We start from the raw sequence: 15654 nt of genomic DNA, 5'->3' as shown, positions 1-15654 counted from the left end.
TACACGCCCACCTTATCAGTGGAGATGTTCACATTTTTTTTTTGTTTTCATTCCGAGGTTGGGGAGGAGAGATTTTGCTTTGATATTTGGAACAGGTCCTACTGTGTATGGTCACGTGTTTCATTTTGTTTACACTCCAATTCATTTTAATGTCAGTAAAACACCTGTTATTGGCCTCCCATTGATTGCTACAATGTTAGCTTTTTTTGTTGTTATTGCTCCGTCCTGGCAGGTCTACTTTTAAACAACGTATTGAAGTGCAGCCACATGATGAGAAGTGCAGCTTCAGTCAACATGAGGTTTCGTTCCAAGTGTCAGTACCAAAAAAACTCATATTTAATAAAGAAATGGCCAAAATGCCTAAAGAATAAGGAAGAAAGGAATGTTGGTGGAAGAAAAACAGCTGCATGTTGGTATTGGTAGAACCAGTTTTTCAACCTCACTAGAAAATGTGTGTGTGTGTGTGTGTGTGTGTGTGTGTGTGTGTGTGTGCGTGTGTGTGTGTGTGTGCGGGGGTCCTCCAACCTTGTGAGGAAGACACAAAATTGCCTTTGTTTGTTGAAAGTCTTTGTTTAGCCACATCTTGGTTAAGCAAAGACGGATGAGGTATTTTTTTTCTAATTAGGTGGGAAACTGTGTCTTGTTTAAAAAGATATTCAACGTATTTAGTAGTGATGCGGAGAGGAAGCTTAATGAACCGCTTGTGAGATTGTCACTCCTATAAAGATCACCTACTTTAAAGATAACCTTCGTGTAATGGAAATATATTAAATTTCAACTGCATCTTCAAAAGAAGAATGCCATCTCGACGAGCAAAAATGATCAAAAGTGGTTCACGAGACTTCCTTTTCTCATCTTAACTATTTTGCCATCTTCAGCAGTAAAACGTTAACATTTTATCCATACCTACTTTCATCAAGACTTTCGCCTTCACACTATTAAAAAACATAAATGAAGGCTAAATGGTCACCTCTTAAAATACACCCCACTGTATTTGCAGTAAAGCACAATTTAAAAGTACTCTAAACATATTTAGCCTTGTCTAGTGTTATATCATGCACTGCCATTGATGCCTATATCCATCAAAGTGTAAAAATTGGGACAACTTAGCCCCGTTCTTCACTGCTTGTATGCTTGTCTGTTATACTATGACAGTGCAGAACTTGAGTCAGTCTGAAATCAAGAGATCTCATCTACCCAGCTGATGGCTATGTGTGACAGAAACTAGGGAGAAAAAAAGTCTTGGAAGCTATCCATTGAGATCTTGACAGTGTGTGGATTTTAAATTGCATAAGACACTGTTATTGTAGTTCATGTATTGTAACATCGAACAAAAAATGGGGATAATTTAATTGTTTTGACTTTTATTGCGTATGGTTCATCATGATTTTTACAATGCTCTCATGTTCACAGTTACCTTCCATTGATTATTTCCATAGGAACTGTACAAGGTGTCTAGAATACACTAAATTCCTATTTTATTGGAAAAGTTTCCAGAAACTTACTATATTACCATACATTAGCCATGGGGGCTACTGTAATGTTACTCTGAAACGTTTTACTTGATGGAGTATGGTTCTATGGTTCTTCCGGCGTGATGTATTGGGGCCTGGTCTACCATGGGTTATTCTAATGTTGAGCAGGTTTGTTTTGTACGGATCATTAATCATTAGTTGTGTGGTCAGTGAGCGAACGTAGGAGCAAAGTATCAACTTCGCTTGAAAGGGAACCAGAGCTTTTGCCTTCCTTTCCTTCAACGTGACGGCTTGCTCACGTTCACCGACGGTCACATACACACCTCAAAATGAACACACGTTGTTGTGTGCAACCACACTGTGTTACTCTTGAGCTGCCAGCCATGAAACATTCAAAAGCGAGCTTGACTTCCAAATGTACACAAAACACACACACACATGTTCGCGCACACACACATTTGCACATAGGGTATTTTTTTTCTGTGCCTAAAAGTACAGGTGTGCGGTTTCCACAGTATTTTGTCATTGTAACCCTTGGGATTTTTTTTTTTTTTAAAGGAATCAAACAATTCACTCATTTGTAAAGAAAACATATTAAGGGTTTAAAAAGTGTGTTTATATTCATAATTATTGTAATGATGCTCCCAGCAAATATTTCCTTGCCACTCAGATGTTGGTCGAATTGTTTTTTAAGATAAAATACATTTGTGGAATTTGCAGTACTACTGAATACATGTGTTATGGTCATGTAAAATCTACTGCATTTTAACCGTCAAGTTAAAAAGCTTAATCTACTGTTGAGACGCTAGTTTAGAACTCTATTTCAGCATTTAGGACTCTCACACTGTCTTCTACACAGTGCCATCAAGGGTTGTAGGACAATATGGGATACAGTTTTCTGCCCAGACAATCCAGGACAGGCTGCGCACAGCCAATCTCTGGGCTCTTGGGCTGCCAAGAGGCCAGGCTGCCCTTGATTGTCCTAAAATTGACAACCCCTACATTGCTCAAATCAGAATATTCAGAAGGATTTTGGACTGCTGAGTCAGCTGAGTGGGTGACCTCCCAGGTCAACAGTCCTCAAAACAAATAAACAAACAAACGAAAAAATAATATAGCTATTTTGCACTTCATCTTTTGCGCCCTCAGTGCTTTGCATTGTTTTTTTTTTGTTGTTGTTTTTTTTTCATTAAAATAAAGCTATATTACAAAGAAAAGCACTGTGAATGTTTAGTCAACAGTCAACAGCTTGGACAAGACCGGCAAGGCAATCAGTCAATCAGCTCACAAACACTCATACAAGACACTTGATTGGCTCCCAGCACGGCATTGACCAATTGGGACTGGGGTGGATTACAACTCCTGGGCAAGATCATATTACAACTTCTGCCCTCATTGGTCAATCACATGTCTTGTAGGAGTTCCTGTGAGTTGATTGACTGGTTGGCTCACCAGTCCAAGCTCTTGACTGTTGACTACAGTACCTCTGGTAGCTATTTTCGAGTGAATCTCACATACAAGTGAGAACGCACGGCTGAAGCAGTACAGTAAGGACAAAAAGAAGAGTATTGGGAAGATGTTTCAACCTCTATGGAAATCACTTGAAATTTTGTGGCGGATAGTATTGTTTTTTGATGCTGGCATGTTACTTTTTATATCGTGACATGATGACGACATTGTGGCAAATCTTAAGATTGTGACACATTACACGTTACATACTACCAGACAAAACTTCCAAAGGAGGTGACGAGGTGACGAGGTGACTTGGACAAAAACGCCATGAAATATTAAAGCAACACATAGTGTAGATGAATGGTCAGGCCCCCACACATTTTTCACCTTGCCAGACACCTGGCCCCCCTAGCAAAAAAAAATGGACACTCCTAGTTTATAAAGGCTTACATTCTTTTTATGTAAAGTACATGCACTACACAGTCAAAATAATTTTATTGTCATAGCAAATATTTTCCAGTCTATAATATACATTTGGCAACAATCTAAACTTACATGGAAGAAAACCATGTTTCCACACAGTGGCACAGTGAAGTGAAGCATGTGGTAAGCATGTCTGCCTCACAGTCACAAAGGGTTTGCCTCTTAGCCCAGAGCCTTTCTCTGTGGGATTTGCTTGCATGGATTATCTCTGAGGACTTGGGCTTTCGCTCAACATGCACGCCAGATACATTGGAGACTAAACTGCGTATTAGTGTGAATGTCTGTTTTTGCATTTGTGCTCTGTGGCTGACTAGCAAACAGCCAATGATTTACTCCAACCCTTGGGCAAATGCCATGTCCTTCGACAGACACTTAGGGCAGAGTGCATACAAAAGGATTTTTAACTCTTAATTGACCTGATTAAATCTGTCACTGGCCCCACAAAATGGAAAGATAATCGAAAGATTAAACAGTTTTGGTTGATTGTGTGTCACGTGCTTAATCAATCTCAACATAACACCACACACATCAAGAGCTTGCTTCACCACCACTCTACAGGTCAGTCCTCCAAGAAAGAGCTCTAATCATAATCACATGAGCGCTCCAAAATACTCTGGGGACTTTTTTGTGCAGCGTGCAAGTCTAGCCCAAAGTGCAGTGTAATTGTGTGCATGGTTGGAGTTTTCTATCTTTGGGTATTTTCCTAGCTTTTTGCGCACAATAGAACTGGGCAGAATGGGGCGTTTGTTGTGTTGAGCTAGTTTTTAGCTAGATATTAGAATAGTTATTACAATCACTCAACTAATCAGCACTTGGTGAAGAGTTAGGGACTTAAGGAGGAAAAACTTCACAGGGGTCTTCAGGTGGGCACCCTTCTTCATCTGTGTTTTGTTGAAAGGTGCATGACACCTCCAGAAGGCAACATCTGGCATTCCATTCCATTGTTTAGCGTTGACTTTTAAGTTAGAGTCTTTCAATTGTTTCTGCGTCAAGTGCATCTTTTCTGGGCACAGTAGCTCCACCATGAAACCAAAATACTCTAAGGTTGACCAAAAGACCAGGTCTCACCTAGCGCAATCTCAGACGGAAAGATGTGTCTCCGGTCCAATCAACCTGCATTCTCCAATGCAGGGCATTGTCGAAGGCTGGGTTCACACTGCAGCCTGAAATGTGAATCCAGTTCTGCTCCGAAGTTCCCACCGTATTTTGCATCATCTGACCTGATCTCATCTTTAACGGACGTGTCAACAACACAGTTCCGATATTTTTCAAATGCAGGCCACGGATATGTGGTACCAATCCGATACTTATCCAGTTTTTTGTCGTGACTTTAGTCTGAACAGACAGATCGCATTCATCCGACCCGCACCTAACAAACAAGCAATTGAGCCGCTCACTTGGAGCAAGTGAGAAAGTTGTTGCTGGCACTGCAAAAAATGCCATCACGAGAACCCTCGCCCGAAAGTAAACCAAGGAGTAAATTATAGAGGGGACTACAATTTTCTCTTCGGTTTACTTCCTTCCTTGTTGTTGTTTTATTGTTGATTGCATTATTGTTTATGTTTTATTACTTATCTATTTATTTATTGCTCGAACATGTAGCCTGCTACTCGGGGAGTGAACGGAATACGAATTTCATTGTGCGGTATAATAATACGATACATATAACAATAAAAAGTCTTGAGTCTTAAATTTAACAGACTGAAAATATTCTGGGTCTGCTGTGACAGCCATTTCAACATTGCCACGTACTTCCGTAAAAGGGTTAAGCACGCCCACTGTCTGTGTTGTCACAGTCCTCAAAGCGCATGTGGTAAAGTTGTTAGGAATAGTTATAAATATAGTGATTATACATTTGCTACAATCGATAACTGCTTGCAATGAAGAAATGCTTTCCCGTGCCGTGGGAAGGCCGGCTTAAACTGACCTGCTCAGGACGAACTGCAAACAGGCGTCACTTGTGATTTACAAATGTCTTGCAGAATGTCTTGCTAGGTTTTGTCACACATGTACATAATTCCCATTCACATGCCAACACATACATGCACAAATACAGTGGGTTTCGGCTGTGTGGTTTTTTTTTTTTTTTTATCCCCAGCTCTGCTTTTTGCCCTTTTAGGGTCAGAACCCTCGTGTAACTAGGATAGGCTTCTTTAGAACACAGCAGATGTGTACTTGTGTAGTCCTCCATTCTCCTCATGAGCTGGTGAAAGAATCAAGTGCCTTTTCTACTTTTTTGGAAATAGATTCTTACAAATGTCAAACAGATGAAGCTGACATTTAATTGTGGGCTGCTCCTGGATTTAGTAGATTTGAACTCCATCCATGGCCAATTAATGTTAACCTGAAGTTTTCCCAGTAGGTGTTTTGTACATGCTATGGTGGTGGTCAATTACAATCCCGTAACTAATCAGCTCTTGGTGAGGTTTTGGGAGCTTTTTTTTGGTATTTTCCTTAACTTTGCACATGGTAGAATTGGGCACAATGAGGCGTTTGCTCTATTGTGCACTATGGCGGGACGGAAAAAGCCAAGTCCTGCCCCTGTCATTATTTCTCATTTGCATTAAAAATTAGGGTGTGCAAAGCGCAGGAGGAGTGTGACGTTGTGTAAGTAAAAAGACAATTGGTGATCCATGCATGACGTTCAAGGGTAAAGTTGTATGATCTCCCCTTGCGGATGATATACAATAGTTGTCTTATGCAATTGGAGACCAGCCGCTCCCTGATAGTTGGGCCAGGCAGTCAGATGAGATGAGGACTATTAAATATCACAATCAGAGGCTGGACCCACAAGCACGCAGAGGCAGCCAAGAGCACCAAACAATTGGTTTATTGAAATTGGGGGGAGAGGCAGGTGAGCAACTGGGGATGGCTCGCACAAAACTCCAAAGTTGGTCCGAAAAGGTATGCTAAGAGAGCTCAACATAGCAAGACAATCTAAGGAAACAGCAGAAGAGTCAATCTTAGATTATGGTTGAGTGAGTGGCTGTGGCGGCGCGATGGCAGACAGGTTAGCACGTCCGTCTCACATCTGGAAGTCATGGGTTTAATTCCGCTTCTGGCCTTCATATGTTGTGTTTAACAAAATTTGGAGAACAAAAGAGCTTCAGATATTTTATAATATCAAATAAAACATTATTTTACAAAGCAATGCTTTTTTACCTTCAAGAAAACTTGTAACAAAAATGGTTTTGTTTTTAGAAGGTTTTTTGCAGCGGATTAATGACTTAACAAATTCAATTGCGCGGTTGTCACATGGAACAATTACACTTGTAATTCAAGGTACCGCTCTATGTCAAATCTAATGAAATTATTCAACAGTTTGATGTAGAGCTGCAGCTAAGGATTATTTTCATCATAGATTCATCTGTTGATGTTTGCATTTATTCAATCCAAAAACATTCTAATTTCCATACCTTTATTCAAAAACATGTTATTTTATCATTTTGACCCAAATTAAAAATAAGTCAGCTTCTGGTTTGGTCCGTAACGTGTTGGAAAAGTCCAAAATGTCGGTCATTGTTTTCCAAAGTCAAAGCAGATGTTTTATTTTAAATGTTCAGTCTGCGTTTATGAGGGAACTACAAAAATTGGATGTTTTCTGTTGAGAGGCTGAAATTGTCTAGAAAACATCAGCAGCATTTAGACAGCATCTAGATAATTATGTATTAAAAAGGTCTCCAAAAATGAATTGATCATCAAAATGATCAATTAATTTGATAATACATTAGTTGCCGATTAATTACTTCATCGTGCGATTTTTATACATAACAGAAGAAAACAGGAAACACTGTGCAGTTGAAATGTCAATCAAAGTTCTTTATTTACACAATTTTAAGAGCAATCATAACACTGCATGCAAACAGTAGCAAACGATTGCCACCTCATTAGCTTATAAATTTACCCCACAAATTAGTATATCCATTGATGTTTCGAACATCTGATTTGATGATGGTTTGTGAACAAAACAGAGTCATTACCGATGTGGGCTCATTACTGGCATGCCTGGTACTGTAGGGTGTTGAATAGTTTACCATGCTGTCAGTGTGTGAACGATTTTTAAAAGTCTTTTGGGGATGTTACAAAGAAGTATTAAAAAAAAACAAAACTTTCTTCTGACAGCCAAAGCAAGTCAACTAAGGCTCGTGAATCAGCAAGGACGTTTTACAGTGCGTTTGTGTTTGATACAGCTCGGTATACATTTCCTCTCCGACTTGGTGCTGCAGGAAGCTGTTGTCGGGGCTGCACACACCTGTTTCCTGTAAAGGAAGAGAAACCGGACACAGAGGCTAAGAAATGAGAGGAGTAAATGTGATTGAATGTTTGTTGTGGTGACATGATACTATTGAATTATTTACTGCACACTCCCTTGGCCTCGGTGACAAAGAAACACACACACACGCACACGCACTTACTCGCACACACACACAATAAAGTGACTGTGGGAGTGATCCCAGTCCAGTTTGGGGCAGTCAAAACCAACACAACTAGGCTGTTTATCACGTATAGAGAAAGGTCAAGATGCAGTTAGTAATGTGTGCCATCAACCCAGACAGACATTTTGGTTCATTGTTCTAAAAGTTCATTTAAAAGCATACAAGGAAAAATGGTACCCGTGTCTGAGAGAGGCACACACAAATGACTCCTCAAAGAATATCAGTATGAACTGGACATACAAGTACCGCATATCACTTAATTTCCTTTTTTATCAGACCCCATTTGTAAGAACATGCATTTGCTGGATGGGCAGCACAACTGAGTGTGTCTTTGTAGCCTCATTCTTCAACTTTTGAATGGATTAGATCATTGAAGTGACTTTTGTAACAACTGCAATAATGATGCCAATTTACAAACGTATTCCTAAAGTTGCTGTGGGAAGGCTTTCCATTCCTCACCACATGCGTTGTCACTTTCAAATGAAAGTTAGTGGAACAATGTTTCTTTAAAGGCACGGTATGATACAATTTGCATGATATGCAGCAGTTGTGCTGCTCACACCATGAATACATTATGTTAACCCCTCGTTCAGGTACAACCACTACACTTTTTTTTTTCATTTCAAAAGATGATTTGACGGACTTATAGTGTTCCTAACCTGGCAATGGCAGCCTCTCGTTTCCTGACCTGTTTCATCAGCTTCAGCATGTGATAGATCTGTCGCAGCGTCATGTTTGGAGGGTGGCGAGGCAAACGGGGTTGTGGGGCATAGCGAGGACCTCGGTAAGTGAAGAGTGACAGATAGTTGCCCCGAGCGTTTCCCTTGCCAAACATCTGCAGGGGCTGAACACTGCTGTGCGCATAGCAAGATGCACACTGTCAGAAGGAAGAAAAGGCAATGTGTTTAAGAGCATGTTTTCCTCAAAATTGTCACATTGTCTTGTGTCACATGAAAAAGTCTGTGTTCCTGGTAAATAAAGCATGTGTACTAAATTGAGAGCGAAAGCAGACCACAGCTAATCTGTTGTCTGTCTTATTATACCATTTGCTATAAGAAATATAAACACTTTTAAAATAGATATATAAAATACTTACTGTCTTTTACTTAACGTCTTTATTGGAGAATTAAAAAACTTCTATCTTGCATTTCCTGGCATAGAGCCAATCAGAAAAAGCATGTTCTGTCACCCATTGGTTACTTGAAAGATTGACTTTCTTGCAGTGGAAATGCATCCCAGAATGCTCTTATCAGCAAGCAATTTCTTGATATAAAACATATTTAAAAAGCAAAACAACACAAAAAAAATCACTTAATTCTAAACATTACTTTTATCTTTTGGTCAGTGAGATTGTGTACAGTATGCATTTTGGTTTATGACTAAGGAAGGGCGCAACTACAAATAAATCTCCAGTAAAGTCCATTGTGTCAAAGCTGTGGATGACAAGTCGTAAATCGAACTAAGCCAGTTTATCCACGTGACTGAATATGTTTTTTCACTGCTTGGTGTTGCAGAACTGACTATTGTCACTTTGACTCTAGACTGATTGCAGTTAGTACTATAATGATGCAGCAATTAGGCAGTTAAATATGTAAGACAGTTGATTTATATTTCAGTAAACAAAAAGGGGCGTGGCGAGCTGATGGACATCTGATGTAATGTCAATCCTGAATATTACAATGACAGATGAAAATAGCACTTCCGACTCTCTCAATTTGCTATTCTTTGATCTTTCTCGTCATTCGTTTGTCCATCGGCAAAACAGGCGTCCGTCGGTGACGTACTGACAAAAGTCTGTCAGTGCTGACAAAGTGCCCACCTGTGATTAAGTTATTAGTTGATTCTTAATCAAAAATAGGTAATATTAAATCAATTTTACTTGAGTTTCAAATGTCCAATGTAATTGCACCTCATGTTATCATCCACAATGCCACACAGATGTCAGCGCTCAGCTTAGCAGCTAGCCGCCAACACTGGAGACTTGTGCCATATCCTACAATGACGGCATGATTACCCTTACCCTTTTTTTTTAATTTTATTGGGATACCCAAACTCCTGAAGGGTAAGAGAGAAATGTAACAAGAGAGCACTTTGAGCTCATGTGAACCCCTGGTATGCAAAAGGCAAATTGAGAAGTGCTGGTGTCTAAGCCAAACCCATACCACTGTGTACTGCCCCACTTAAAAGCACTGTATAATGCTAACCACTAACATTAACCACTTCAAAAGCAAGTTATGGAAGTTGTTCAATCCCAAAGACACATTTCTATCTTTAAAAGTATATCAATATTAGAGGGTGTAAAATGGACCTCCGTTTTGTATGAAGGTGTGAATAGAACTACATATACTTAATCGCACGCTCCAACAGAAACTTAAAAGTTCACTCTTTACCAGGACAGACAATTTACCAGGTTGCGCACTAATAATTGCTCAAGCATTCATACAGGATAATTACACACATGGCAATGTTGGGTGAGAACACAGTCCAAGGTACATTTAACGTCAAAAGATAAAATGATTTGTTTTTATTTTTTAACAAGCCCAAGAAAAGCACAAGCGCAAAAAGGAGCATCCTCAGTAACAATCAACTAATATAAAAACATTTCACATCAGTTGTGATATGGACGCATACTTACATGGACGACAGTAGCCATGACGATGAGTTAAGGCTTGCGTAAATCAAATTCTATGGGATGGGATGGCCGCCGTCTTATAAAGACACACCACCAGGAGAGAAGCTCAACCAATCACCCTTCAAAACCAAAACCCGCCTACCCCCAACATCATCACAGTGGCATCATATGCGGCGGACTCACGCGCGCCCACGCACTCACACTTCAGGTTGTTTCAGGTTACAGGTACAGACACGAACTCTGTGATGGAGAGATCTTTTGTGGTGAGGTGTATTTTTAGAAGCAGGTGTAATTTAAGGAATTTGACAAAATAAGGACAACAGATAGCAAAGCGGAAAGGAAAAGATGAAAATGCATGTTTTTCAGGTGACAGACAGGGAGGGAGGACAGAAGTGAGAGAAAGAGAAAAGCTGGACATCTCAAAAGGGGGTACTGAGGGAAACAAACATCACACGTTGTCCGTCGTTTCACATCAATCACCGCATCAATCAACAGATCATTGATCAAACGCACTGAGCTGCTTAAACCATGGGATCTTTTGGAGTCGTTGCGCAACAATCCACATGTATTAATATAAAAACAAAATAATTCTGATTATGTGTGCATTTTATTTTACTAAACCCTGAATGACCAAAAAATACAATAAAATGGAACACATTACTCCAGTCCTCATAACACTGGCTCCCAGTCAGCAGTAGAATAGATTTTATGAGTGTGCTAGTGGCCTATAAATCGGGCGGCATGGTGGGAGATTGGTTAGCACATCTGCCTCATTGTTCGGCGGTTCCGGGTTCGATTCCTGGCCGTCTTGCAGCAGCGGGCGGGGTACACCCTGAACTGGTTGTCAGCCAATCACACCCTGGAAAAAAAGACTTTGAAGAAAACTAGGAAGACCACTTCAACAGCATGAGAGCGTGACATTCTAACAATGTGCCACTGAAAACTTAAAACGTAAAGCCAGACATCAACCATGTGATCAACTGAAGAAAATAAATGACCATAGCAACCACATACTGTAGCAACTGATACATCCAGAGGTGGGCACTTTGTCAGCACTGACAGACTGTCCATCTGTTAACGTCCCCAAGCAGACTACGATCCATAATTGAGCAAATAATAAAGTAGGAATTAAAACAACAAAAGCAACAACAACATTTGCAGTCAGGGTGACAATCGTCACATTGCAGACTTTACAGACATTTTGGAGATATATGTTCAGTTGAGTGTATAAGCTGAGTTGGTTCAATTCACTACTCGTCATTCACTGTTATAACACAGCTGACTTGCTGATCAGAGCATTCTGGGAATGCTGAACAATTTTGCATTCTTTCTCTGGCTCTAAGCCAGAAAATGCAAGATAGATGTTTTTTTAAGAGAAATTCTTTAATTCCTGAATTAAAGAGGTTTTATTTTTTTTAGTAAATTCAACCTCAGGAATACTTTGTTTTACTTAAAGTGTATGTGACATGAAATTTAGACAAATGTTAATGAAACTGTCTTTAATAGTTGCAGGGCAGGTGGTTATAAATGAGAACTGACAACCAATTACGGGACTTGAGTGTCATGTAAAGCATGAAAATGCCATTCAGTGGACATGATTGTTAATTGCATTCTTGTCCCCTGCATTTCTCAAATGTGGGATAATACACATGATGGTGTATTTCTGTCTAGGGCAGGTGTGTCAAACCCAGTTGAGTCATGGGCCAAATTGTACCTCCAGTTACTGATGGAGGGCCATTATGAAAACAGAATTAGTGTTAGTGCAGACAGAAGTAGTCCAGCGTCTGAGGAATGACCAGAAAAAAGTCAAATGTTGCCCTCTAGTGGTGGTGGAAGGTTGAGCAAAAATACACTGATGGACAGACGATTACAATTTCGTCCAGCTTGAAGCCGACAAAGATGAGAAATATAGTAAAATGACAGCGATAAATACTGTACATGAGCTTCATGAAAAAGCTTTTTTCAATATCTTTAAATGTTTTGGTGGCAGATATGGTAAATTGTTGTCATTGTATAATCGATTCCCCCACAGTCGTGTGAATAAACTAATTTTGTGTTCTCGGTGCAGTGTTCTGTTTGCTATTTGTCAGGTTCACTTGTTAACGTTGTGAGAAACTATACGCAAAGGAGAAAAGGCATTCTTTTTCAGCTCAATTCTACTGCGCTCTGAAGCAGCATCTCCGAACCCTCTCTTTTTATTTGATTCAGAAGTCTCTAATTACATAAAGGTTTCCCGCTCTAGAAAGATAAAAGACGACACGTACCACTTCACTAGTCTTTGTCCTTGTGTGTGTGATTAGTGCATGTGTGGCAAAGCATTCCGTGTGTCAAGACATTCTGCAATATATTTTGAAGATAACTAGTGAAGTGATATCTGTCAGTGGTTAAGCTTGAGCAGGCTAGTCAGGGCTGTCCTTCTCCACCGCCATCCTTCTCACGACAACCATCCCCTAGCAAACATTGTTTCATTGCAAACAGTGCATCCATTCTTGCAGCAAGCAGTTATGATGAATGTTGCAAATGTTTGATCACTACTTTTACATTTTTTCTGACACTTTTGTTTTTAGATGTTGTCCTTTGGATGTGTAACGCACACTGAGTTGCCCTGTGTATTAAATCTGGGGTAAAAGTTGCCTTACATGCTTGTAACAATGTTGCTCTAAATCAAATCTTTGGATTCCTGACAACCAGTAAAATTGTTTGAATGCTAAACAAAGTTTCAAGGGCATCTATTGTGAAAAGTCAACTTTTTGGCAATTTTAGCCATTTAAAATGTTCGATGTTCAATAAAAATACCACCACGTTTATTTTTGTTTTGGTTTTTTAAATTACATTCTTCTATCTGAGCATTCCTGCTCGTTGCTGCGCTCACAGGTCCAGTCACACCTCATCATTGAATTATATTACGCAGGGGGGTGGCACTCCTTGGAGGTCGACATGTTTATTATAGATACGGACAACAGGAGGAGGTTTGTTAATTGCTGCATTTACCGTAATGCCCCTAAAGCTCCCACGGGGCGCATGCAAAAAATTACACATATTCCTTTTAATAGAAAGCCGTTCTGTAGTGGTTTGACACATTAAAAAAGTGCCCCTGGCTTCCTTCCATTTTTCTGCATGCGACACTCAAACAAAACAGTTTAGACACCCCTACTTCAGAGACTCTGCTTTGCGCCAGTGAAAAAGATGTAGAGCTCTATCTAGTGGTCAGGAGAGAAATCAAGATGGAGGCCAACTATTGTCACTTAGCTTTCTGTATTAACACTATTTCAAACCCTTCTGTGGGATTTGAGCAAGGGAAAGCTGTAAATAATTATTTTAGATTTCTCTATACTTCCATAGATCTAATGTAAAGTGTCAGTCGAAAAATATTAGGGAGAGTTAATGCAAAGGTACGCTGGCCATCAATTACAGTACCTTTCAACTGGCAAATTGTATATAGTATAAATTCAGGCATATGTACTCCTATAATTCATAGACAAGCTAATTAATTTTTGAAATGGCAATCAATTAAAACACCTTAACTTTGGTTATGGTAGACCTAAAGGTGTACCAGCATGAAATAAATAAATTAGCCTGGCCAACTAATGTATTGAGTGGTTGCTATGGTGGTGGATTGTTACAATCTGTAAGGCTATGATGGAGGTTTACGCAGTTCCCTGCAGTCTTTCGGTGGCTCTAATCCACCACAAGGGAACTGACACAGAGGAGCTTTTTAATTAGCACCATGACCTCAACCCCAGAGTCCAACTTAGAGTCCCAAGACTCTGCTTACCCACTGGAAGGTGTGTTGGTGGAACAGAAGAGGCCTTTGAGGTTTTCGACCAACTGACCTACTAGATCCCAAGGTAAGGCTACAGTGCCCATTCCAGTATGGGAAAATTATGGAGTTAGCAATTTAAATTTGTAAAAAGGAAAACAAAGCAGATCGCAGACATAACACAATATTAAAGTAATGTCAAATGGCTCCTATCTGGCTTAAAGAAATACTTGATGAAATCAGGGAAAAAATGGTAGTCAGACATTAAATTTTTTCAGGAAAAAAAATGGTTGTCGATTACAGTTTTTCCTTGATTTCTTTCAGTGAGATCGTAGACATGATACAAAACTTAGTAGTTTTTAATGGAAACTTTCTGGCTTGAAGAAAGACACATTGAAATCAATTTTAACTGATAGCACATTTTCTCTTATTTCTTTTAGTCCTTCTTCAAGCTAGAAAGCTGCCTTTTGATATGAAAAGTTTTGTGACATTTCTACGATCTCTTCTTCCCCCCTGAAAATTTAAATAAACTGAATGATCACGCTGATTTCATAGCTTTTTTTGTTGTTGTTTGTGTACCCCTAAACGACTGTACTGCGCATGCAAAACATTCATCACAAACCGCCGCGAGGCGCTGTTCGACAATATATTCAATGTACCAACTGTGACGTTTGCAGGAAAAGGCCCTGTGAAGTTATAAACTATTTAAAGGTCTTCTACGGGGTACAAGTAGAACGACTAATTCCCGCAGACAGGAAGTGAGGATCCATTTGATGAGTACTGATGAAGCTGACGTGCACAATAAATTCTAGCCTCTCAGTGAGCCCTTGTAATGAATTGCCAGGGGACGTTTTTTTGTGACGTTCCTGTCACCTTAGTGTCTCCTTAATATGTGACCTACAAGCCTCTGAACATCGGACACTGCGTTTGTTTACGCAAGTTGATGCGGAAGAAGAATATGGAAAAAAAGTGAAATTAAATGAAATATTTATTGCGACGGAAAGATTTTTTTCCCTCCATGCAAACTTAGAGATTCGGTAAAAAGCAGTCATTATCGACAAAAAATGTTTAAAAAAAAAGAGATTACCACTGATAACTGCTGAAATGCATCCAAATGTCAGCAGTAATAATAATAATGATAATAATAATAATAATAATAATAATAATAATAATAATAATAATAATAATAATAATAATAATAATAATAATAAATAACTATCCACAGCACATTGGTAATATAAAAAACAAATCACCTCCGTTATCATCCCGAAGACAGTTCCGCACTTCAGTCACGTACAGTGAATATCTGACGGCATGAGCCTACTTCTAAAGCACAGCACAATACTGACGCCATAAATCTCCAAGTGTGCGCTTCTCGTCAAACCCGACAAGCTGCTGTGTGGCTGGCTCACTGGT

At 39.5% G+C, this 15654-nt stretch overlaps 1 protein-coding gene across 3 annotated transcripts; it reads right to left on the bottom strand.

Moving 5' to 3' along the window:
• Positions 1 to 7208: 7208 nt before the first annotated feature.
• Positions 7209 to 15636, bottom strand: LOC148421924 (uncharacterized). Of its 3 annotated transcripts, none has more exons than XM_088417755.1 (3): positions 15492 to 15636; positions 8506 to 8723; positions 7209 to 7669 (listed from the first exon to the last, which is right to left on the bottom strand). In XM_088417755.1, exons 1-3 carry the CDS (start codon positions 15501 to 15503, stop codon positions 7561 to 7563), a joined length of 339 nt encoding a protein of 112 aa, XP_088273881.1. In that variant the 5' UTR covers positions 15504 to 15636; the 3' UTR covers positions 7209 to 7560. The 3 variants fall into 3 exon arrangements, with proteins under 3 accessions (XP_088273881.1, XP_088273880.1, XP_088273882.1); XM_088417754.1 differs by lacking the exon at positions 15492 to 15636 and adding an exon at positions 10482 to 10563; XM_088417756.1 differs by lacking the exon at positions 15492 to 15636 and adding an exon at positions 10482 to 10563 and having other exon boundaries at positions 8535 to 8723.
• Positions 15637 to 15654: the final 18 nt, after the last annotated feature.

Source organism: Hippichthys cyanospilos, chromosome 6 (genome assembly GCF_059441005.1).
Source record: "Hippichthys cyanospilos isolate Australia breed blue-spotted pipefish chromosome 6, RoL_Hcya_1.0, whole genome shotgun sequence".
Taxonomy (NCBI): Eukaryota; Metazoa; Chordata; class Actinopteri; order Syngnathiformes; family Syngnathidae; genus Hippichthys; species Hippichthys cyanospilos.
The sequence above is the reverse complement of the archived record's forward strand: the minus strand, read 5'-3'. Positions and strand labels throughout refer to the sequence as shown.